Below are 25,668 nucleotides of genomic sequence, written 5' to 3'. Positions count from 1 at the left end.
AATGGTCATTAGTTGCATCTTCTTAGGATGATGATCATCACTATATAAGTTGTTTCTAATAAATTTGAGCTATGGTTATCTTTCTGAGTACACATATTTAAGTTTTTCCACTTTCTCCAAAAGATACTTAAAAACATTTGTTATGATTATACTGTTAAATGTAATTTTCATGGTGTAAAGTACTTGTACTTTTTCTTTTTGTAAGAGTCAGAGTGGGTCATCAATACACCACTGTGGCCTTGTGATAGACTGGATGTGCTCAATCGGCATAATCTGCTCTGTACAATTGCACAAGAAATTTTAGCAAAGAGTCTTTACAGACAGACATTTGAAGTTTTGCAAAATCTACCAGGTTTTCAAAATTCTCAAGGTATGTTTTTTAAAAAGTCTAGCTTAATTATCTCTGGCCCATCTGGTATTTAATAAGAAACAGTTCTCCACCTGTTTTGGTTGAATTTTATATTCCAGCATTTATTTTTAATGATGTTTTTTGTAAAATGTGTTCTCTGCCAATAGAATATGCTTTCCTGATGGTTTAAAAAAAAAAAAAAAAAAAACCAGAGATGCTTATCTTTTATCAGCAGTTCCTACAAGGAGCATTTCATCATTCCTTTTCTAACCTCTGTCAAGTCATCAGCAATCAATGTTAAGTGACCCCAGCAAGCTTTATACTGTGCCTTAAAATAATTTTTTGCATTGGCATAATAAAGAATACCTTTTCTTTTATCACTTAACAAACAGAGGACATAGTTTCCATTACCTTGGAACATAGGAAAACATGGAATAAATGGAGGAAATTAAGCAGATGATGGGTTCAAAGAAAGAGAATGCCTGTGTGGGCAATGACAGGCAGTGCTCTTGAATGCTTGCAAGTCATATGTCGGCAGCAAGAGAGAGTCCCTGTGAAGGGAAACAGCAAAAGCTTTGGGTCAGGAATGAGCTGGGCAATGGGTTCAGAGTGGTGGGTTAATGTTTAATGAAAACGTTAACTTGAAGGCCTCCCCTCAGTGCTTTATCACTCTCCATTTTCCCATGTATTCCACTGAGATACTGTTTTGTCATTAACATTCTTATCTGATTCTCCCTCTAGATAGTAAGCTCCTTAAAGGCAATTGTTTTCTTTATCGTGGTATCCCTGGTACAATGGCTGCTGTAGAACTGGCTTTTGATATACAATTATCGTGATAATGAAACAAAGTATAATAGTGAGATCAAACAGATAGTTGTGCCAGATTTTGGAAGACCTTGAATGGCAGGCTAAAGGAATTTTCTTCTCCATGTGTAGTAAGGGGTCACTAGAGTTTTGGCGCCAGGGTGTTACATAATGGAGTTGGTATTTTCGGAAAGTGCCTCTGGTGGTAATGTTTAGAAAGAGACTAAAGGTGAGGAGATAAATTTCCTGATAAGGCCTAGACCACTAAAAAGCCCTAAAGTGATAAAGACCTAGAGTCTAGGTCATAGACCCACCTGACTGAATATAGGGGATAAAAGAGTTGGAAGTATCCAAGGTGACTTCACTTTCTTCTGAGTGAAAAGCAGAAAGGAGTAGACATACCCAAGAAAGGAGGTTTGCTTTTTTTTTAAATTTTAGAGTGAATATTTATGAGTGGATGATTTATTTTTAGTCGTGGGAAAAACAAGTCTGAGGTCTGCACTGTAGATAGAATGCAAACAGAACCGTGCAGATGCAGTCACACTTGAGGACCATGGACAGAGGTGTTAATGTAGCCTCTGAAATCATATCCCTTCCACATTCTGCATTACAAAGTGAATGAACCGTTTTGCTTTTGTTGAATTTTTTGTTTCTTTGTTAACTTAGTATGTAAGATGATTGCATTTTGGTGACTCTGACTCTTACAGCAGGTAGGAAGGGGCCAAGGAGAGCAGAGGGGAAAGGAGTAAGAGAGAAGTTTGAGAGAAGATAGATAAGTTTCACTATATCAATGATTTTTTTCTTTTCAGAAACTGTGGAGGTCTCACAGTATAGCCTTCTTTTTAATAAACTTCTAGATGCCTGTATAGAAAGCAACAGTCTTGGTATATCATCCTCCGTAGCAGAATTCATGATTTCAAAGAGCATCCCTATTGATTTTTCCTTTCTTAGAAGATTAATTACTTCTTTAGGAAGAAGTTGTTTATGGCTCAAAGCCAGAGCCCACTACAAAAGTAAGTTACATTTTAAAATTTTAAATTTTGATATATTGGTTTTGAATTTGATTTTCTAACCTGAAATCTATGTATAATATTCATGGCGGGGCATTAAATATGTAAAAAGAGCAGTTGATACACATTTAAAAATAGTGGTCTACATAGATTTGTGCTCTTTTGAAACATGTTATTTCTCATTTCTAATTGCTGTATTTTTATTTCTTTCTATATTGGCATGTCCACGGGAGGATATGAAAAGGAAATAAATGACAGAATTTGAACCAGTTTGGCATATTTTATAAATATATAGGAGTAAACCAATTGGTAGAATGAAGCTTAAGGAATACATATTTATCCCTGGTATATCCCTGATCTTTTTGGTTAGAATATGTTATAACAGGCACATAGGAAGTACAGAGGGCGTCGTTACAACGCAACATGATATATAACAGTTTTTCACATGGCTCCTAGTAATGTTTACAACTGTTCCTCTCTAACAAGTAAGCCTAGAAAATGAATATCTTCTCTAGTCCCAATCTCCTTGCAAGTATTTTAATTAGAAAACAATTCTGTGTAGAATCTAGATCTAGAAAGGAATTCTTTTCTGCCTTCATGCAGTAATTTGTCTTAAATTTCCATTTCTACCACTATCAACTATATGACAAACATTTGAGTACCTACTCTGTGTCACCACTGTGCCAAATGTGTCAAACATCCCAGCCATCTTACACCAACAAAAACCTCTCTGAACTTGGAAGTGTTTTCAATGTTCCCAGCTGTGATCAGTTCAGCAAGTGGTAACTTTTTTTTCCCAGTGAAATGGGAAAGAAACTATTAGTGTGCATTACAGGTATTAAAATAACATATTATTTGATCAAATTTTTATTTCAGTTACATGTATTCTTATATGTGTGCTAGGGCATTATGTAAAATGTATTTCTTATTGTAGGTTACAATAAAACCTTTTGAAAGCAGAATTTTTATAAAAGGATGATCAGAAATTTAGAGGCAAGGTGGAATTATTTGTTCATAACACCTCATTTCAATTTTGTGGTTATGTTTCAACTACTTATACTATTTCCCTGCAGACTGCTAGAAATCACACCACAAAGTATATATGTACTATTTGCTATAACTTCTTGATTTTAGTTTTTAGAATTGATGTTAATGAGGTATTTTTTTCAAATAATTGTGCAATTTGGGAAAAATGCCATCAGAAGGCATTTATGTGCCGCAGGAATAACGTGTTAACTTGGAAACACATAAATGAGATTTCTATGAATCTTTCTGTTTTTCAGTTGAAAATAAAATTTTGTATTAAAACAGCTAAACTTAATCATTTAAAAAATTTTCAGTTGACAGCTTTATTGAGCTATAATTCAAATACCACACAGTTCACCCATTTAAACATGTACAATTCAATGGCTTTAACTTATGCAAGTGAGGTTATAGGGTAAAGAGTATTTTTGTTTTGTTTTGTTTTTAATGTGCCTGGGTTATAAAATGAAGTGAGTAATTTATAGTCACTGATCAGTCTTCAGGACATCTCATTTCCTGACAGTGTTGACATTTAAAATATCAGTGGAACTCTCTTTGGATCTGTCTTCACACACAGGTTAACACATGCTAGGAAAGCCTTTCCATGCCTTATAATCACATCTAGTAGTACATATTTGATTCTGAGCTTACAGTTAAGTTTTCATCAAGGCACTGTTAAGGCTGTAGTACCAGTGCCTTTGTTTTGCTTTTTTCTTTAATATTTTTTACAGCTTTATTGAGATAATTTCACATACCATAAACTTTACACAGGTGAAGTGTACAGTGCATTTTTATTTGTTTGTTTATTTTTGGTTGTGCTGTGTCTTCATTGCTGCACGCGGGCTTTCTCTAGTTGCAGTGACTGGGGGCTACTCTTGGTTGAGGTGCGTGGGCTTCTCATTGTGGTAGCTTCTCTTGTTGCGGAGCACAGGCTCTAGACACACAGGCTTCAGTAGTTGTGGTACACAGACTCAGTAGTTGCGGCTCATGGGCTCTAAAGTGCAGGCTCAGTAGTTGTGGCACACGGGCTTAGTTGCTCCATGTCACGTGGGATCTTCCCGGACCAGGGCTCAAACTCGTGTCCCCTGCATTGACAGGTGGATTCTTAACCACTGGACCACGAAGGAAGTCCCTACAGTGCATTTATTTTTATTTTATTCACAGAGTTGTGCACCACAATCTAATTTTAGAACATCTTCAACACCTCTAGAAAAAGAAACCCTGAACACATTTATATTCACTCCCCATTCCATGTATGTTTCCCACCCGACCCAGTCCTAGGCAACAATTAATCTATCTCTATGGATTTGCCTGTTCTGGGCATTTCACATAAATGGAATCATTCAATTTGTAGTTTTTTGTGACTGGCTTCTTTTACTTAACATAATGTTCTCAAGGTTTCAATGTTTTCAAGATCCATATCATTAGCCTATATCATTATTTCTTTCCTTTCTAATTACTGAATAATACTCCATTGTACGGAATTTGTCCATCCATCAATTAATGGACATTTGCTTTGTTTGCACTTTCTGACTATTATAAGTAACACTGCTCTGAACATTCACATGCAGGTTTTTGTGTGGATGTATGGTTTTCATTTCTCTTTGGAGCAGAATTGGTGGCTCGTATGGTATATCTATGTCTGGCATTTTGAGGAACTGCCAAACTGTTTTCCAAAGAAGCTATCTGTTTTACATTTATATTCCCACCAAGCCATGTATGGAATTTCTAGTTTCTTCACATCCTTGCTGAGTCTTTTATTTTAGCCTTCCTAGTAGATATAAAGTGATACTTCACTGAGGTTTTGATTTGCATCTTCCTAATGACTAATGATGTTGAGCATCTTTTCACGTGCTTATTAGCCATTTGTATATCTTTGTAGAGAAATGTCTATTCAATCCTCTGCCTATTTTTTTCTTTGTACTTTTTTAAATTGAGGCGTTTTTCTTGTTTTTCCTTGTTGAGTGTGTGAAGTATGTGTGTGGGTACATATAAATACATACTATTCATATATGTATACATGCACTCTACATACAAGTCCCATGTCAGATATATGAATTCAATTTTTTTTCTATTCCAGGAGTTATCTTTTACTTTCTTGATGGCTTTGCTTGTGTTCCCTAACTAACCAGAAGGAAATTGTCCAGGGACAGCAGAATTGCCTTCCTGATGCTCCTGATGTGCTTACCTAGTCCTAAAAATACGGCTTTTCTGTCAGAACTGAAAAGTCGGGAAGGGAAGATGTTATTAGTATATTTTTTCCTTACTTTCCCCCGCTAAAACCAAATAGGAGTATTTTTCTTTTCATGTTTGATTTTAGGGTAAAAGATAATATTAGTAAATTTCTACTTAGTTTGTTGGCTTTTGTTTTCCTCTTCTGCTCAGAAGTAAAACAGGTGTGCATGTAAATTATACCTACCAATATTTAGGAATGTTAACGAGTCAATAGTTTGTTGGTCCTGGCAGTGATCTAGGAAGGCGGGACTTCCTAGTGGTTAAGATTCCAAAATCTGGAGTCAGAAGGCCAGGGCGCTTACCCAAAGCCCCCCCCCCATCTATAATATGGGAGTTGTTGTACCTAATTGCAAAGGTAGTAAACTGTCAGGTTAAAATTAGATAAAACCTGTGTGTTTAGCTCAGGTACCTGGCGTATAGTAGGTCCTCAAAGATTAGTCATCATCATCCATATTAGAAAGATTTATTGAAGAAATTTAACTTAATAAAACATTTTAAACAAATTTTACACACAGATTTAAATTGGTTTCAGTAAAAGACAACAATATAATATTGCCTATATACAATTTGGATGTCCTGGACTGATGTATAGGAGATTTCCCTGTATGTCACCTGTAATAAGCACCTAAACAGTTTAAGTTGAATCTGTTCTTTGGAAAAGCAAAATTTTTAGAACATGAATTGGAGAACAACACACTGAGCACCTACATGATGGAAATGTATCTTACTCATTTTTATATCTAGTGTTTAGCACAATGCCAAACATTTGTAGGAACAGCAAATATTTATTGCACAAACTTTAGCAGCACTATAAATAAGTACACTCAAAAATACTATAAAACTGTGTGATAGAAAGTAAAATCTTCAAATTATAATTTCTATTTTCTTCATTTTGGATTCATAATTCAAGATATGTAGTTATATATATAATTATATATAATATTATATACATAATAACTGTATGTAGTTGCTATTAGACCCAGATCCCATTAAAACAAAGCCCAAGTAGCTATTCTGGTTTTTTAGTTATTCTGAAATTATGTTGTGTTGACTATGGCTTAAAATAAATGGACATTTGCTACAATGAGGCTCAAAAATTCTTTTTCAGGGTTTGTTTTTTTTGTAATTTCTCACTTCATGTTTAATGTTTCAAAACCATTTTACAAAGAATGATCTCAGTTGTACTAGGATAAGCTCACTACCATATAATTTATGCAATAAATCTGCTTTGAATGTGAAGAATTATTCTGAAACAAAAGTAATTATCACCTGTGGATATTTTGTAAGTCTAGGTTTTCACCTACCGGGGTTTTAGTAAAGTTTGATCTGTTACTTGACTTTCAGGTGCTCTTTCATTGGGTTGCTACCCACCATTGGAGGGAAATTTATACCGAAAACTTCTACTGATTCCTTCCTATTTGTCTGAGATTGAAATGCTTTTAGCTATTGAAATCTTCATGGTATCTAATGCTAGTAGTATTCAGAGTCCTGGAACTTCTACACAGATGCTGCAGATAGTTTTAAAAAGGTTGGTTGAAATAACTTCTGACTGCATCCTGAAAGCAGATCATGTCCCTACACTTGCCCTAGGATGTAAATGTTTTATTTGTTTGTATATATATAAACAGTTATATATTTATATACTGCATATTTATATATTCATATACTTGTGCATGTGTGTATTGGCAAACTTTGGTAGCATTTATACTGAGAAAGGATTTGACGTATTTGAGGTTGAAATCCAAACAAGTTAGTACCTTTCAGTAAACATTTTAACAACTTCAAAGATCTTGTTTAGGTGTTCAAAGAGATGGGTCTTTTTTTTTTTTTTTTTTGTGGTACGCGGGCCTTTCACTGTTGCGGCCTCTCCTGTTGCGGAGCACAGACTCTGGACGCGCAGGCTCAGCGGCCATGGCTCACGGGCCCAGCCGCTCCGCGGCATGTGGGATCCTCCCGGACTGGGGCACAAACCCGCGTCCCCTGCATCTGCAGGCGGACTCTCAACCACTGCGCCACCAGGGAAGCCCGAGATGGGTGTTTTTTAGGTGTGGACCTTTCTCGTGTACTGGTGGTTTTTAGTTAGGTACCTAAAAGTTATCTTTTTGGTCAACACAAAAGATCTAAGAACCAGGTCTAAAAGGGAAATATATGATAATTTATTAGGTTCAGTCAAGAATCCTGTTCAAAATAAAGCCATCAGCCTAGTTTCAATATTTTAAAATGTTGTTATAAATGCATAAATATTATAATGTAGCTGTTGGACCAGAGTGGCATCCCTTCAGATAATTTTGTTCAAAATCCCAGAATTTAGTTTTACACCACTCCAATTTCTTGTCAGCTTTATCTAGGAAACTTGTAATATAAGGATCTCATGGGACTCCTGTTTTGGCGTTTCTTAACAAGAATTTTGCTTCAGTTTACTGGTGTTAGAAACCAGATCCTCAGACTGAATATTCTGTTAGTTATCTATTACAGTGTATAAGTTATCCCAAAGCTTAGTGGTTTAAAATAGCAAGTATTTTCTTAGTTTCTGTGGGTCAGGAATTTTAGAGTAGCTTAGCCAGATGGTTGTGGCTAGGGGTCTCTCATGTCACTGGACTCAGGATGTGGTCAGGACCTGCAGTCACCTACTTGATGGCTTCACTGCGGCCGGAGGATCCGTTTCCCAGCTGGCTCACTCATGCCTGTTGGCAGGAAGCCTCAGCTCCTCACCACATGGGCCCCTCCATAGGTTCCTTAAGTGTCTTCATGACACAACAGCTAACTTCTCTCAGAGTGAGTGATCCAGGAGAGAGAACACAAGGAGGAAGCTGCAGTGCCTTTTGTGATCTTACATCAAGAACTGTGAAGGCTCTGAGATTCCACCCCATTTGCAGGCTGTAAGTCAGCCTGCCATAGTTTCACGGATCCTGGCATAAGACACAAGACCTCCTGGGTTGGAGACAGGACTTTATTACTCGTGGCACAGCAAGCAGCATGGTTATCTGCATATTTGTATCTCTTCCTCTTGCTCCCAGGTTCCACACTTGGGCCCAGATGGATACCTGCACATGCAGTGGGTTCCATTACATGAGAGGAATCCTGAACTTAGGAACCCTAATCTTTTACAATGGGTAATAAACATACCTGTCCCTTGCTCTTCAGATGGAAACGCTATCTCCACCTTGTAAGGCTGTAAGCAAACCTGTCTTTTGCTCCTGAAGGAGAAACTATCTTTGTCTTTCAAGGTTGTCCACTATATTAAACATCCTTGAAATCTGGAACAAGGGGTAATCAGTGTCTCTGCTCTCAGAACTTCCAGAAATGCAAGGGACCATGAAAATTGATATCTAACAATCTAGTGTCCAAAGTTGTGCATCATTTCTGCTCTATTTATTGGAGATAAACAAGTCATTCAATCCAGCCTACACTTAAGGGGAGGAGAATTTATTTTAGGTCCACCTTTTTTTTTTAAACCCACTAAAATTAGCTTTTTTGTTAATTTTAGTGGGTTTAAAAAATTAACAAAATTTGTTAATTTTGTTAATTTTCCTGAGGGCCTTCTGTTTACAACTATGCACTACAGTTGCGTGAGGCATTTGGGCTCTCCACTATCCTAATGAGGGTTTGGTTTTCTCATAACTTTCCATTCCCCAAATATGCAGTCTGTTTATTCATTATTGAGTTTGTGGGGTATTTGTGATGCCAGCACATAACTAGTGACATGCCTGGATCTTCTATTTTGTCCTAACCAATATTGTTTTCTCCATTACTGTTATCATACCAAGCCCTGCTTTGTTACATTAACCTCTGAGAGAGTTTTTATTCATCTTAAGACTTTCAGAAACTGCATATAGTTGGTGTATGCCCAGTCTACCAGATTTCAGGCACCAATCCTAAGCCAGAATGTACTAGAAGCGGCCTGACCAATCTTTGCTCTCTGTGATCACTGATTCCTGTTCAAAGTGGAAGTCCTTACTCCCACCACTCTGTAGACCACACTGTTGTGCTAACACAGGTAGGCTCATACTCGGGCCTTGCTGCTGAGCCTTATAGGTGCCCAGAGCAAGATGCAGTGAACACAGAGAAAAAGTGATGCCTAGTAACAGCTACATCTCTATTTTATATACTTCTTACTCCCTATCTCATAGGAGAAATAGCCATAAGGTATGAGTTTTATGAAATTTTGTGACTGTTAGAAAAGTTATTTTAAAATTCCAGCACTTTAGTGAAGTACCTTAAATCAGGACTGAAAATAACTTAGTAGAAAGTTATTCAGATATGAATATACTATAAATATTATAGTATACTATAATATACTATATTATAGTATATATATACTATATAATATATAATATTATACTATAAAAATTTAGTATAAAGGCATACAGCTACAATTTCTGTTACCAGATGTGAGCTACAAATTAAGTATATGCTTATAATTTAAAATAGCCATATCAAGGTAAAACACATGAATGTTAGTAACTCCAAACTCGATTAAATTTACTATTCTTTTATGAATTATAATGAATAATTATACAGTTGTTAATTTGAAAATACAAAGAGAGAGGTTATTAGTTGTGTTCTAGATCAGTGTTTCCAAACTGCGGGTTGTGGCCCATTTGTGTAGTGAAATCAGTTTAGGGGGTTGCAACCATTTTATTTTAAAAAATGAAATAATAGAAAATAGGGTCATAAGGGTAAGTCTTGTTTTGTGAAACTTTTCAGTTTTTATGTATGCAGGTATATATTGGGTCACAATATAAAATGTCTTTATTACTGTGTGTCATGGTCAAACAAGTTTGAAAGCCACTGTTAGAGTAAAAAGGGGCTTCCCTGGTGGCGCAGTGGTTGAGAGTCCGCCTGCAGATGCAGGGGACGCGGGGACTGTCATAGCTTAGAACCAATAAATGTAAATTACTATCTTTTGAAGAAACTATATAGCTTCTTTTTAGAGTTTCTGACTTTGTGAGGTGTTCACTTTGTAGATGTGAAGAAAACAAATCTTGGAGCAAGGATGATTATCAAGCTGCAGTGGAAAGATTAATTATGGCTGCTCGTATATCAGATCCAAAGCTCTTCATTAAGCACATGACCGTCAATGTTAATAAGGAACAGGTTTATAGTTTGGAACATTGTTCTGCCCTGAAATGGTTGAAAGAGAATATGAAGTGGGCTGGAAAGGTTTGGCTTTTCAGTAACCATTAGTTATTAAAGGCTTTTTTTTTTTTTAAGTTCAAGTAATCATTGATGAAAATAAAGACAGTTTTCACTATATTCAGCTTTTGCTCTTTATTGATTTATAGTACGTCAGTAGCTTTCAAACACTAAAAATTTTGAGGTATGCAATTTATAACAGTTTTACCCATACTGCAAATGATTTTTCAGATTACTTTTTGACATCTCTTTAATTTAGGTAAACCTAATATGGTGAATCCCAATTTATTCTGAAATCCAAACAATGACAAATCACAAACTGAGTATTGTGCAGCATTTAATAAGAGGGAGACATAAAGGGGAAAATATTCAAGCAGGTGTCTGGAGCTTTCAGAACAACCTTTAGGGTTATGAAGTAGATTTGGTGAGCACTCAGTCCAGTCTCTAAAGCCTATTGTACATTTGTAAAATAGAATAGTCAAATAATACTGGAAAATGACTCAAACACTAAAATTCCAGAGTACCTTCTGAGTTATACCAGAAATTTTAAATTATTCTCTAAAGTTTTCCTTTAGTGTATCTTAAAATACTATATGTATCTTGAAAATTTGTAATTTATGTACATTACATTAGGTATGACTAAAGAAATCAGTATTTTAAACAAATATACCAGAACCTATCCAAACAAGACTTGTACTTTTCAAGCCACCTTGGGAAGTTTAAGCTTCTTTTCTGAACCCATCTGCAGAATCTGTAGCAGTCATTCTCCAAGGTGGCCATCCTCAATCCTTAATTTGATACTTTAGATTTGATACTTTAAACCATAATTTAAATCATTTAGAGAAAATGTCTGAGTAAGGGGAGTAATAAAAGAGTAAGTGGTAACTAAGGAGACTGAAAGTATTTCTTAAAGGGGTTCCCAAAATATGGTAATGGCAGCATCACTGGAATAAGTCTATAACCTCACAAGAATAAAAAAGTTAAAACCTAGCGCTTAGCAGAATGCCTTACTATGATAAAATGTGGAATGAATACTCTCATGAATGGGATATGGGAAGTAAGGCATAAGTAGACATCAAGAAAGAGGCCCCCCCCAAAAAATAATAAAAAATAAAAAAGAGGCCCAGTTCTCTAGTATGAACAAATTGGGTGACTAACTGCCATTACTGAAATTCAGCACCTAAGAAATAAATTGGGTTCGGAGATTACCACCATCAGTTTGAAGTGCCTTTGAGGACAAGTGAAGAACGGTAAGTGGGCAATTATAACATTATGCTGGTGGCAAGGATGTATTTGAAAGGATGAAGATGCGAAAGATGATCAATTAAGCTTTTAGGAAAAATGGGATTGGATGGAACGAACCACAAATTGACCAGATGGTTTCTAATGAATGATAAGTCAAGAACCCTTAGGGCTGGAACAAAGGGAGGTTGGTTGTTTTGTTTGTTTTGTTTTTTGGTATTCTGGGGGTATTTTTTGGTTTGGGGTTGTTTTTTTTTCCCCCACCTCGGTCAACGGTGCCAAAAGGTAGGGAAAGAGCGGTTATTGTATTTGTCTTATTCCATCTGTGGCAGTTTATGGGAATAACCAGTCATAGAAGCGAAATACAGCTAACAGTAGAAACCCCAAGCTGATAGTGGAGAATTCCTTAAGGGCCAAAGTCAAAAGGAAAATACAAACCGGAGAAAATAGTTTTAATTAGCTGTATTTATGTAAAGAAAGCCAAAGGCTATACTCAGTAAGACCTTTAAAACCTGGAGGTCTCAAGCGAGAGTCGTTCTAAGGCGTCAGCTCCGAACGCTCTACGGACTGATCCGCCAAGCCAGCCTCTTCCCCTCCCAGGCGCCGGGGGTTGGGGGACCCGGGCCGGGGAGGAAAGCTGGCTGGCGAGGAAAGCTGGCTGGCGCGGAAAGCGGGCCGGCGCATGCGCACGCTCGGTCGTCCTTCTTTCCTTGCCCTCCCCACCAACCCTCGGTCCAGGCCCGGCCACCTGCCGCCCAGTCATTTTCCGACCCCCTCCCGCCTAGTCCTTCCTATCCCTTAGCGCTCATTCGCGCCTTCTAAAGCTTTCAGCTGAGTGCGCAGAGCCCGCTCCGGGCCGGACCGTAAGAAGACGGAGGGACGGGAGCTTCCACGCTGCGAGAAAGCTGGCGATCACCTAGTTGCTGACGTCAGGGTGGGGCTGAGAACCGCTAGGCTTTTAAGCCGCGTCCTGGGGCTGTGCGCAGGCGCCCCAGAGAGGAAGGCCTGGCACGCTTCAGCCAATGAGAGCGCGACCTGCGGCCCGACCCAGAGCCCGGACTCCTCTCGAGCAAGCCTCTGCGGCAGGCGCCGACGGACGGGTGGAGCAGTACGCGCCCAGCTGAGATTTCTCGGGTGGGGACTCAGCACCGCGGGTAGGAGCCTGTCAGAGCCTGTCGTCAGGTGGGGCGAGAGCGGGCGGGAGCTCCGGCCCGGCGGCGCGCGCTCGTTGGCCGGGCTGGCGCCCCGGTGCGCATGCGCTCCTGCCTGGCCCAGCGCACCCTTGCAGAGCCCTGCGAGAGGTTCGACCGTCCTTCCTCCTGGTACCTGGTGGGAGGTGGAGCAGGTAGGAGGAAGCCCTCGCGGCGGACCCTTGCCAGAACTGTAAGGAGCAGGACGGGAGGGGCTCCATTTGTGCTTTCAGGCTGCTCGGGGCAGAAGCGGGGGTGGGGGTGGGGGTCGGGGTGGGCAGAGATCAGAGTCGCCTTAGCTCGACGTGCTAACTTTTGAACCCAGGCAGTGCCGGGATCGGAGTGCCCGCATAGTATCTGTTTTAACTTGTTTTGAAATGAGAAACCTGAGACGATTTAGGTTTTGTTTCCGACTATTACATTTCCCCGAAGTCTTTGACTTATCCTAGGATATGGTTATGATTCAAATCTCATAGCAAAGGAAGCTTTTTAAGGAAGCTTAAAAACCCTTGATACTTTGCTTTGCTGCAATTTATTAATTTATCTAAAGGGCTTCCTGCTTTTTCCCTTCCCTAAGAAGTGTTAAACCGAAGAGCAGTGAAATATTGCCTGCTTTTATCTCTCCTTGATAGAACAAACTACTTTTTAAAACCTTACAAGATAGTTACTAAGGAAAGTCACAGTTTAAATGAGAGTAGCCTGAGGATATTAACTGTTCAAATAAGTTACTAGGACCTCTGTGTGGCAAACGTGGTTTCTATCGAATGTAATTTAAACTTCTTAGACTACCCATAATTTGGCTTTTCCACCAATTTAGATATCTCTTTCTACCCAATTTGATATGAAACTGCCTAGAAGATTTAATGCCTCACTTTAAACAGCACAGGACTTACCTGGTGGCGCAGTGGTTAAGAATCCGCCAGCCAATTCAGGGGACATGGTTTCGAGCCCTCGTCCGGGAAGATCCCACATGCTGCGGAGCAACAGGCCGTGCGCCACAGTTACTGAGCTTTCCCTGACAGTGTCATGTTCACTTAAATTTGCCTTGAATTGGCCTAGATCAGCGCCATCCAACAGAAATACAATATGAGCCACAGATGTAATTTAAATTTTTCTGGTAGTAAATCACAAAAGACCAGGTCGTGTTTTGCTTTTAAAAAAAGCAAAAAGTAACAAGTGAAATTAATAAATTATCATTTCAACATCTAATCAGGATAAAAAATTATTAATGGGATACTTTGCATTTTCTTCATACTAAATCTTTAAAATCCAATGGGTACTTTACACTTAAAACACGTGTCAGTTCACAGTAGCCACATGTGCTAGGGGCTCCCTTATTAGGCAGCACAAGTCTAGATTCGAATTCTCTTTACTGCAGTGTGAACCTTTTTAGGAAATAGGCAACTCACCAAAAAAGCAGGCAGAAAATACCTAACTCTTAACCTATAGTAGCCTAATTTTTTTTAAGTTCTTTCTAAATCTAGAAACCATGATTTAATGTTCAGACTTGTATTTGAGAACATTTTATTTTCATTGGGAGAATCTCTTGTCACTCTTCCAAGTATTAATGTCCTTTTTTTAGTCATTGCTCAGTACTAAGTTTAATTATACCCTATGATTACAGAGTGAACAATGAATGAATTATTTTTCTGGACAACTGAAGACCCGGACTTTTAAATACAGAAACTTTTTTTTTTTTTGGCTTTGATTATTTTTGACAGAATCACTTCTAAAACATGCTCTATAATTCTCTGCATAACATACTTTATGCTCCATGTTTGAAAGTCACTGAGGATACAATCCCTAATTTTTGCAACTTTGCTGTGAGTGACTCTTTGGAGACTAATTCTGAAGTAACTCTTAAGATGAATTGCTAAATCAGCTTTTCCTAACAATTCTTTTTTTTTTTTTTTTTTTTTGTGGCCTGGCCACATGGCTTGTAGTATCTTAGTTCCCCAACCAGGGATGGAACCCACGCCCTCTGCAGTGGAAGCACCGAGTCCTAACCACTGGACTGCCAGGGAAATCCCTCCTAACAATTCTTATTTATAGATGTTTAGATATGTACATTTCTAAACAGTGTAACTTGGCTGCCTGCCTCTCAAATTCTTTGTGAATCAAATTGGAGACAGCCAGTCTTTTCTAAATCAACTTCCAAAAATTTTATTGTCTTTTTAGTGTGCTTTAACTTCTGTTTCAAATCAGTGATCATGACAGTTCCTTTTCAGTGTTTTATTTGTTTTGATGTCTTGCTTTGGAAAATGGGGAGTAGAGTATGACTTGGATCACCTACATTGCACATCAGATGGAGACCTTGTGATTTCATGAACTTCTAAAATGCTGCTGCAACAGACCATTAAAACAGGTTACATCATTGTTGCAATGGTAGGCCTAAGTTCTAGGCCTACTTAGTTCAGTACTTCTGACTTTTCAAGGCTTCTTATAAGATCATTTTATGCTGAAAAGGATGATGGTTAGAACTTGGCTGCATATTATTTTCATCTCTTGCCCATTCATATTCTTGGTTGATCATATGCCCCTCGAGTATTATTCCTTGTTTCTTACCCAAGTTTTAGCTCATTTATTAGCATCTTTGCAGTTAAGTGGCATAAATTTTCTTACTAATATTAAAAATGAAATGTCATTGTGTGTGAAGATGAGGGGCTGTTTTCTTCTTGAGCTAGATTGGAATCACAGTCCAGGGCCGTCACTGGACAGATTTCCCAGGGCCAGGGGCCTGTCTTAAATACTGAATGAACAACACGTGCCTGCTCTATTCCTTTTCATTGTTTAATTTTGTATGCTAGAAGCATTGATTTTTTTTTTTTTTAAGAGCATACTTCGCGTGCTCATTGTAAATAAACTAGGAAATAAAAAAAAGTAAAGGGCTTCCTATCCTACCACCTAAAGAGAGCCAGTGCTGGATTGGATATGTATATTCTTCTGGTCTCTTCTTTGCAAGCTTGGAGGCTTGTACCTGTTCTGTCTTACTAAGTCGAGATTGTTCAGTTACTTCATAATGACGTTTAGTGAGAATTCAGTCGGTCATGGGCAGCACTGAAACTTTAGTCAAAATGGTTCTTTCTTCCTCATTGTATCTCCATTTAATCTCAGAAATTTTCCAAATGGTAGGAGTATTTCTGGTATCCGTATTTGTCTCAAACAAAATAGCAAGGTGAAGGGTTAAATAAAAATCACGTTTTTAAACATTTAAATGAATACCTATAAACACATTCTGTATCCAAGAGGGTCTTGCCACACCAGTCCACCAGAAAATGAATGGAAGCACCCACTGTTGTTTGCAAATGCACTTTTTAAATAGGTAATTCTTGAATTGTCTTTTAAATACATCTTTCTATTATCCTGTTAATGGCAGTTTTCCTTCATTACCTTGGTTCAGGTATATTAACTGCATTATGAAAAAATTTTTTAAACTTTTTAGTTCTTAAGATTTGACAGAATAGGACTTGAGCCACGTGGTGGTTTGTTTTGAGCAAATACACTCTTCCACAGGCTCAGAGCTTCATAAGCCGGGGGAAGAAAGGATTTTTTACGTGGTGATTATCATGTGAATAATATGGCATTTCAAGACAGGTTGCTCATAGAATTTTTAAAATCACTTGGTCAGTTGACATGGAGACTATAGTATAGTTGAAATTCTTGCTGAAGCTCTAAATTATTGGAAAAGTCCATGTGATTCAAATCATGTTCCCCCTTTTATCTGCTTAACCTTTTAAAAAAATAAGTTTTATTTTTTAGAGCAGTTTTAGGTTCACAGCAAAACTGACCAAAGTACGAGTTCCCACATACCCCCTCCCCACACACAGCCTCCCACACCTGAGTTGTACATTTGTCACAATCGATGAACTTAAATCGACACTTCATTCTTGCCCAAAGTCCATAGTTTACATTAGGGTTCACTCTTGGTGTTGTACATTCCACGGGTTTGGACAAATGTATAATGCCATGTACCTACCATTGTAGTATTATTATACAGAGAGTTTCACTGTCCTAAAAATCCTCTGTGCTCCACCTATTCATCCCTCCCTCTCCCCCAACCCCTGGCAACCACTGATCTTTTTACTATCACCATAGTTTTGCCTTTTCCAGAATGTCATAGAGCTGGAATCATACAGTATATAATCTTTCCAGATTGGCTTCTTTTGCTGGGTAATATGCATTTAAATTTCCTCAATGTCTCTTCATGGCTTGATAGCTCATTTCTTTTTGGCAATGAATAATATTCAGTTGGCCGGATGTACTACAGTTTTATCCACTCACCTACTGAAGGATATCTTGGTTGCTTCCAAGTTTTGGCAATTAAGAATAAAGCCACAATAAACATCCGTGTGCAGGTTTGTGTGTAGACAAGTTTTCAGTTCATTTGGGTAAATACTGAGGAGGGTAGTTGCTGGATCATATGGTAAGAGTATGTTTAGTTTTGTAAGAAAGCCCCAAACTGTCTTCCAAAGTGGCTGTATCATTTTGCATTCCCACTAGCAATGAACGAGAGTTCCTGGTGCTCCACATCCTCACCAGCATTTGGTGTTGTTGGTGTTTTGGATTTGGCCATTCTAATAGGTGTGTTGCAGTATCTCATAGTTTTAATTTGCATTTCCCTGATGACCTATGATGTAGAGCGTACTTTCATATGCTTATTCGCCATCTGTATATCTTCTTGCAGGAGGTGTCTGTTCAGGTGTTTGGCTCCCTTTTTTAATCAGGTTGTCCGTTTTCTTATTGTTGAGTTTCAAATGTTTTTTGTATATTTTGGATAGCAGTCCTTTGTCAGATATGTGTATCTTTTACAAATATTTTCTCCCAGTCTGTGGCTTGTCCTCTTGTTCTCTCTACATTGTCTTTTGCAGAGCAAAATTTTTAATTTTAATGAAATTCAGTATATCAATTCTTTGCCTTCATGGATCATGTGTCTGGTGTTGTATCTAAAAAGTCACTGACATACCTTAGGTCATCTAGGTTTTCTCCTAGGTACTCTTCTAGGAATTTTATAGTATTTTTGTTTTACATTTAGGTCTTTGATCCATTTTGAGTTAACTTTTATGAAGGGTGTAAGGTCTGTGACTAGATTAACATTTTTGCATGTAGATGTCCAGTTGTTCCTGTACCATTTGTTGAAAAGATTATTGTTGCTCCATAGTATTGCCTTTGCTCCTTGTCAAAGATAAGTTGGCTATATTTTTGTAGGTCTATTTCTGGGCTCTCTATTCTGTCCCATTGATCTATTTGTCTGTTCTTTCACCAGTACCACACTGTCTTGATTACTGTAACTTTACAGTAAGTCTTGAAGTCCAGTAGTGTCAGTCCTCCAACTTTATTCTTCTTTGGTATTGAGTTGGCTATTCTGAGTCTTTTGCCTCTACATATAAACTTTAGAATGAGTTTGTTGATTTCCATAAAATAACTTACTGGGATTTTGATTGGGATTGCATTGACTCTGTAGATCAAGTTGGAAAGAATTGACATCTTGACAATATCAAGTCTTCCTATCCATGAACATGGAATATCTCTCCATTTATTTAATTCTTCTTTGATTTCTTTCATCAGAGTTTTACAGTTTTCCTCATACAGATCTTGTACATATTTTGTCAGATTTATAACTAAGTATTTCATTTTGGGGGGTGCTAATGTAAATGGTAATGTGTTTTTAATTTCAAATTCCACTTGTTCATTACTGGTATCTGCTTAACTTTTTAAGTGATTAATGGATGCCTGGAAGTTGACCTACATATATATTCAGAAATGTTTTGCCACCTGAGACCTGTGAGAAGGTAAGCTTTGCGGTTCCATCTGTTATTAGTATTTGTTGGGGTGGAGGGGTGTGGAATCTGTTAGGTGTTTAGCTAATTTCAATTTATTATAATTTATCAAATTCTAACTATTTTGTGGATAATATGGTGGAGGGCAGGAATAAAAAAAGAAACAGAAAATTCATGTGAACATCCATGTCCATTCTCCCAAGAGTCCATTCAGAGTAGAAGGTGAAAAGAATACCATCTTTCAAAATAGTTCAGTGTGAAAAGTTTAAGAGGAAAAAAAGATAAAGTTTGTCCTTAGCACAGTTCTTATTACCATGTTGCCCTCAAGTCTATTGCCATCATATAGAAAACCACGTTACATTTAAATTGTATAGTAAGGTCATTTGACTATCATATTTGCTATTTATGTAGTAAAGAGTAGATAGTCTAAACCCTATCTACTTCAAGAAAGGATTTAAGGAGTTCAGTAAAATTTAATTGGCACAGTAATAGGCACATATAGGGTAATCAAAATGGAGACCAGATACCCTCTAGAGAAAGATCATTTGTTAAAAAAATAGAACTGATGAGACAATTATTCAAACATCAAATTTCATTCTGGCTTCTTGGTAGCCCAGTCAAAAGAGATAAATAAAGTGTTTATTTGGCTCAAAGTATATAACCAAAATAAAATTGGATCTGTTCCATAAAAATGACATGTGAAGTTTTAGATTTCTAAAACATATTTGGCAATAATTAGTACTTTTAATTAACTATTATGTACATGAATGTCTTAGTAAATAGTCATTGTTAAAAGGAATGTCTTGGGACTTCCCTGGTGGCGGAGTGGTTAAGAATCCGCCTGCCAATGCAGGGGACACGGGTTCAATCCCTGGTCCGGGAAGATCCCACATGCCACGGAGCAACTAAGCCCACATGCCGCAACTACTGAGCCCATGCGCCGCAACTACTGAAGCCCACTTGTGCTCTAGGGCCTGCGCGCCGCAACTACTGAGCCTGTGTACTCTGGAGCCTGTGCACCACAACGAAAGATCCCGCGTGCCACAACTAAGACCCAGTGCAGCCCCAAAAAAGTAAATTTTAAAAAAAGAAAAAGAAATCATGTGGGACTCACTGCTTTCAAAACTTTTGTAGATTTCAAAAACCCACAAAATTTTACACTTTGGTTTCTGTCTTATTTCTACGGTATTTTCCATACACAATAATCTTAATGCTACTGTCACTTTATACACGGGGGATTTGTGTCCATGTCAGTGCTCTGGTGAATAATAAATCCATATCTTTTAAAAAGGTTATGTCCAGGAAAGATATTTCCATACTGGTTTCTCTACTCAAGAGCTTTATCAGGAGCTGAAGCAGTCAATGCCTTGAGGCCATTCTATTTTGCTGTACATCCAGATTTCTTTGGACAGCACCCCAAGGAAAGGGTAAACAATTATTTTTTTACTTTTTAACATTTAGTCTATGTTTTTGTTTAGTTTATTTACCTTTGCTACAGTATGATACAGAGAGTTCTATAAATTGGGGTTGTTTTGTCACGGTGGAATAATCAGTGCTTTGAACTATAGATACTGAAAATTGAAACTAAAACTATTGTTTTTTCTAAATGAAAGCTGTCATGTTTTATGCAGGCAATAAAGATATCATGTAAACTCCTTAGAGTATTAGTAATCATATTTTCTGTACCAGGTTTGAAAGTAAAATTGAGGGTTTGAAGGAAAATTTAAGGGCTCTGATACCCTAATCAGTCCTTTTTTTTAAGGTTGATGCAAGGAGGGTTTTTCAGTGCCCAAATAGTTTTTCCTTATGTTGCATGCTGCTGGTCCACTTCCCTATATCATCAGTTAATGTCTTCTCAAGGAATACAAACTCATGATGAACTTAGTTAGGAAGGTCACTATTTTTTAATGTTAGATAATATATTACAAAGCCAGATGCTTTGGAATAATTTCATTGGTTCCTTTTATCTTCCTTAACATTGACACCTGGTTTAACATGAAAAGGAATTTAAAACTCTTGAAAATTAGAACACTATTGTGTTGCTTCTCCCCCTTTTTTGGGGGTGGGGGGGCATGCCTTGCGGCCTGCACGATCTTAGTTCCCCAACTAAGCGAGGAGTCCTAACCACTGGACCGCCAGGGAATTTCCTGTATTGCTTTTTTCTACTTGCCATGGAAGATAAATCAGTTTTGCTTCTTTGCTTTAGGAAAATATTCTGTTTATGATAGTTGATATATATATATATATATATATATATATATATATATATAGGCTATTCGAAGTCATATCCTTTTTAAGTAATTAGTAAATTGAATCAACAGAAAAATACTACCTTGGAGATGTAATAATTTAATACAAATTATTGGGGATGTCATAAATTAACACAATTTAATTTAATGTTTAATAATGTAAAGTTTTTAAATCCAACGTGTGAGGAAAAATTAAGCTTAGTACTAGGTGACTGGTTTCCCTCCTCTACAAGTGTACCTTTTTTTTTTTTTACTAAAACTTCTGTGTGCTATAAAAGGTGAACTCAGCAGGCTTGGGTTGCTTTGTTGCAAAGAAATGCCAGGCTTCAGTGCTGGCCCTTCACTGCCTCCTGGGAGATGAGCTCTGAGCCCCTGGGATATCCTGGCCTGATAAGAATGTTTTTGTGTGCCGGGGCCTTGGGCCACACCAGATAGTTTATGCTAACAATGTATTTTACGGTGAATGCCTGTTTTCTCATGTCTGAGGCCCTCTGGGGAGGCTGGAGACTGAATAGCTATGGTCAGTCATGTGGGCACGTAGTGCCCCAGTAAAAGCCCTGGCCCCCAAGGCTTGGATGAGCTTCCTTGGTTGGCAGCACTTCTCATGTGTTGTCACATATCCTTGCTGGGGGCTTAAGCACTGTCTGTACAACTCCCCTGGGAGAGAACAACTGGAACCTTGCGCTTGGTCCCTACGGGACTCCACCTTACATGCCTTTTCCCTTTGCTGATGTTAATCTGTATCCTTTTGCTGTTATAAACTGTAACTGTGAGTATAACAGCTTTTCTGAGTTCTGTAAATCCTTCTAGTGAATCATCAAACCCCCAACACAATATAGCTGAGAGCGGTATATTGTACTAAATTCAACAAACAAAAACAAACAAACTGTTCCTAATTTCAGATCACACTGTGTTTCTGAGAAGAGACCTATAGGGATAAGAAGCACAGTTATTATTTATGCCATTTCTTGGAACTGTTCCTTCACTAAAAGACATTTCTTTTTTCACTTAACAGTACATCCTAGAGATCACTCTGTGTACATTCCTAAATACCGTCTGTGTCATATTCTTTCCCTTTTTTTTCCTTTTGGTTGTGTAGCACTCCATTGAATGAAGATACCATAATTCAACCAATCTCTGAAAGGGCATTTTAAGAGCCCATTATATAGAGAGAAATTAGCTCTTTGCTATGAAATAACTTGCAAATTGGGGAATTCCCTGGTGGTCCAGTGGTTAGGACTTGGTGCTTTCACTGCGGTGGGCCTGGGTTCAATCCCTGGTCGGGGAAGTAAGATCCCGCAAGCTGCACAGGGCGGCCAAAAAAGAAAAAGAAAAGAAAGAACTTGCACATATTTTCTTCTACTCGGTTTTTGTCTGTAGACTGCTTAGTGTGTGTGTGGGTGGGGGGGGGGGGTTGGTTTTTTATGTGTTCTTTTCTTAAGTTTTTTTTTTAATGGAAGTATAGTTGATTTACAATGTGTTAATTTCTGCTGTACAGCACAGTGATTGTTATACATATATATGTATTTATATTCTTTTCCATTATCCTGGTTCATCACAGGATATTGAATATAGTTCCCTGTGCTATATTAAGTTTTTAAATTTTTTTATGTAATTGGATTTATCAATCATTCATTACCTGGGATATTCAGCCATAGTTAGGCTTTTTCCACATCTAAGTTATAAAGAAACTCAGCCATGTTTTCTTCTAGTACTTACGTGGCCACATTTTTTTTTTTTTACACATCTCATCCCTATGGAGTTCCATGTTGTAAGGGGTGGATCCAATTTTATCCTGTACTGAGGAGCTATGAAATCCCACCATTTTAAAATACTAAATTCTTTAATATACTCAATAATGTGTTTAAAAGGTCGGGATATAATTTCTGACGTTTCCTTGTTCTATTTTGTGTATAAATGCCTCTTAATATTGTTTTCCAGGAAGTCAATGAAAATTCTCTTAAGAGATTAAGTGCCTACTTAGAAAACCTCCAGAAACCAGGCTTCAAGTCTTTGAAACCAACCCAGCTTATGTTTTATGTAAGAGAAACAGACCAGAACTCCTCTGATGGCCAGGAACACTTCAGCACTTCCGGTACGTTTCTTACTTCTCGTGAGTCCCTTGCAGGCTTGGTGTGATGTGTCAAATCTGTCTAACGTTGCTAGAAGACCTTCGGGTTGAAGCCTTGTCATAGAAAATAATATCATTTAATTGCATGTTTTCCTGGAGTTAGATTCTGTTCCTGGCTGCATGTGTTTGATGAGCCATTTTTTATGTTTAAACTTTTCTGACTAGAAAACTGAAGTGTTCCTATTTGTCCCCTTCCTATTTCAGTGCTGTTTTAAGTATTAAATGTCTATATAACAATTTATATCTTTAAAAAATATAGCTTACATTCTCTAATTTAGTCCCCAAAGTACCCTGTGAGGAAGGTAGTATTTGCCCAATTGTAACTTAGTAATGTCCCAGGACCATGGAGACAGAATAGGGGTCTTGAGCCCTTTTACTCCAGCCTCATGCTGTTTCTAAAATCTGATCAGTCTTCCTGTACAGCCTTCTGTTTTATCCTTTGTCACTGCTTTAGCCATGATCCAGTGATCCTTTAAACTAAGGATGAATGTGGGTCTGTCCATGCTTTTCATGATCCTTGAGGAAATAACTTTATTTTTAGAATGAACTTTAAAACAGTTTAAAGATTTACTAAGAGCTTTCTGTGAACAAATGCTAAAACAAATAGCTGTCGTCAGCTCTGGCTGAGTAAAGAGAAAAATCCTCCACTTTCAGTTAATGGTTAACTTTGAACCATTTATTAAATGAAAATAGATTATAAAAAAATAAATTAAAAATGGGAGAAAACATACAGCATAAGTGACAAAAAGATAATGTTAGTATATAAGTAGTTCTTAGGAGTCAAAAAGAAAACAGAGCAGCCTGGTTGCAAAAATGGGCAAACACGATGTCTCGGCAGTTCAGTAAATAATACACATATATAGCCAATAAGATACAAAAACGTTTAGCCTCAGTAATCAAATGCAAACTAAATTAATTAGGTAATATTTTCCAATAAAGGATATATCCAATCTGGTACAGGCATTCCACACTATATAGCAGCCCTTACCTTGGATTAAACAATTAATGGAATTGATAAATTAAGAGAGAAACTGAGATTTATTCCTTGACTTACCTCTTCTGAGGATAAACTATTTTTTCCTAACCTCAGTTGCAGGAATTTGCATTTTCCTTTCCTCTTTCACTGACTAGAACAATTTTCCTACCAGTATTTCTCACTTTACCGTCAATGATTCAACGAAAAGATCTTTCTTAGTTTGCATGTTCTACATTTTGTAAATCTATGTGGCTGGCATAGTAGGTATCTCTGTGAATGATTTATATTGCAATGACTTTCATCCGTGGCAAAGACAAGAAAACACATTTCGGCCTTCTGTGGAATGGTGAAAAACTAAAAAGAACTTTTATAGTCATCAGTTTTGGCAGTGTTAAATAAATTGTGCTACATTAATTATGTGGATTAGTATAGAGCTACTAAAAAGAAAGAGAATGATGTATACATACAGATAATGGAAGAGTCACCAAGGTTAAATAACAAAAGCAAGTTCAAAGTAATAGATCCAGAATGGTGCAGTTTATATGTTAAAAAGGAACAAATCACACTGTGGGTGTGTGTTCATGCAGACACAAAAGCGTATATGTCATATATAACATACACACAAAGCACATAGAAAAGGTCTAGAGCAGTGCTGTCCAAGAGAACTTTCTGTGGAGAGGTAACTGTTCTGTATGAGCGCTGTCTGGTACAGCTGGCACTAGCCCCATGTGGCTACTGACCACTTGAAGTGGGGCTAGTATGACCAGGAACTGAATTTTAAATTGTATTTAATTTCAATCAATTTAATTTTACCCATAAATAGCCACATATGGCTGGTAGCTACCGTATTAGGCAGTGCAGGTCTCAATGCTTGTGTACCTAAATGTTAATAGGGTTACATCTAGTGCAAGTGTGAGGTTGTGTGCCTGTCAACAGGAGACTTTTACTTTGTATATATAATTTTACAAGAAGGATGTACTTATATAACCCTTGTATAATTTTCAAAACTAATTTTAAAAATTTTTCCAAAAAAAGAGTCAGCATGTTATAATGGGGAAAACGCTTGGCTTGCTGGCAGCTCAGATTTCAGCCCTCACTTCACACTTCTTAACCTCCTTGAACCTCTGCTTCTTCACATTTCAAAAGAGAGATAATAATGGCACTGGTGAGAGTGTTCATTGAAAAGTTATGTAAATTCAACTAGCGCCATGTTTAATACCCAGTAAAGGTGCAGGGGAACCAGTAGATTTCCTACTGTTGACGTAAGTTAGATTACTACCCTGAGCCCAGGGACTACTTGCATTAAAGTCAGATTGTGAAGTGCTAACTTTTAAAAAATTAGGGAACTTTGAGTCACTTCTGAAAATATTGTGTCCCTAGCTAGTTGGATGGGGGAGTATGAGGACAGTCTCTTTCAACCGTAGAGAAAATTTGAGATGGGTTTCTGTGACCCCTGAGACTGGATTGGCCCCCCTCCTTGAACCACTGTCGCAGGGCAGCCTGCCCCACCCTCCCCCTACCTCCACCCTCCCCCTTCTCTTTAGTG

General features: G+C 37.7%; 2 protein-coding genes across 6 annotated transcripts in view; both read left to right on the top strand.

Moving 5' to 3' along the window:
- Nucleotides 1-10,847, top strand: part of TOPAZ1 (testis and ovary specific TOPAZ 1) — a gene marked incomplete at its 5' end in the record, with an annotated part of 66,892 nt that extends 56,045 nt beyond the window's left edge. Inside the window, 4 exons of the mRNA XM_082663509.1 lie at nt 206-370; nt 1,963-2,166; nt 6,766-6,949; nt 10,389-10,847. Of these exons, the coding sequence (XP_082519635.1) occupies nt 206-370; nt 1,963-2,166; nt 6,766-6,949; nt 10,389-10,608 (773 nt within the window). The 3' untranslated portion in view covers nt 10,609-10,847. The remainder of the gene's footprint in view (nt 1-205; nt 371-1,962; nt 2,167-6,765; nt 6,950-10,388) is intronic.
- Nucleotides 10,848-12,835: 1,988 nt separating this feature from the next.
- Nucleotides 12,836-25,668, top strand: part of TCAIM (T cell activation inhibitor, mitochondrial) — a 37,807-nt gene continuing 24,974 nt past the window's right edge. For 2 of the 5 annotated variants that reach the window (XR_014297378.1, XM_082664726.1), the window contains exons 1-4: nt 12,978-13,144; nt 18,706-18,778; nt 20,058-20,193; nt 22,957-23,110. Coding sequence is in view for 4 of the 5 variants with exons in the window: in XM_082664726.1 (XP_082520852.1) it covers nt 13,054-13,144; nt 18,706-18,778; nt 20,058-20,193; nt 22,957-23,110 (454 nt within the window). In the remaining variant the exon portion in view is untranslated. Of the gene's footprint in view, nt 12,954-12,977; nt 13,183-18,705; nt 18,779-20,057; nt 20,194-22,956; nt 23,111-25,668 lie in introns of those variants that run through there. The other 3 variants (XM_082664727.1, XM_082664725.1, XM_082664728.1) reach the window with 3 other exon arrangements.

Source organism: Grampus griseus (assembly GCF_964374135.1).
Source record: "Grampus griseus genome assembly, chromosome: 10".
Lineage (NCBI taxonomy): Eukaryota > Metazoa > Chordata > Mammalia > Artiodactyla > Delphinidae > Grampus > Grampus griseus.
This window is presented reverse-complemented; position numbering and strand designations above follow the sequence as displayed.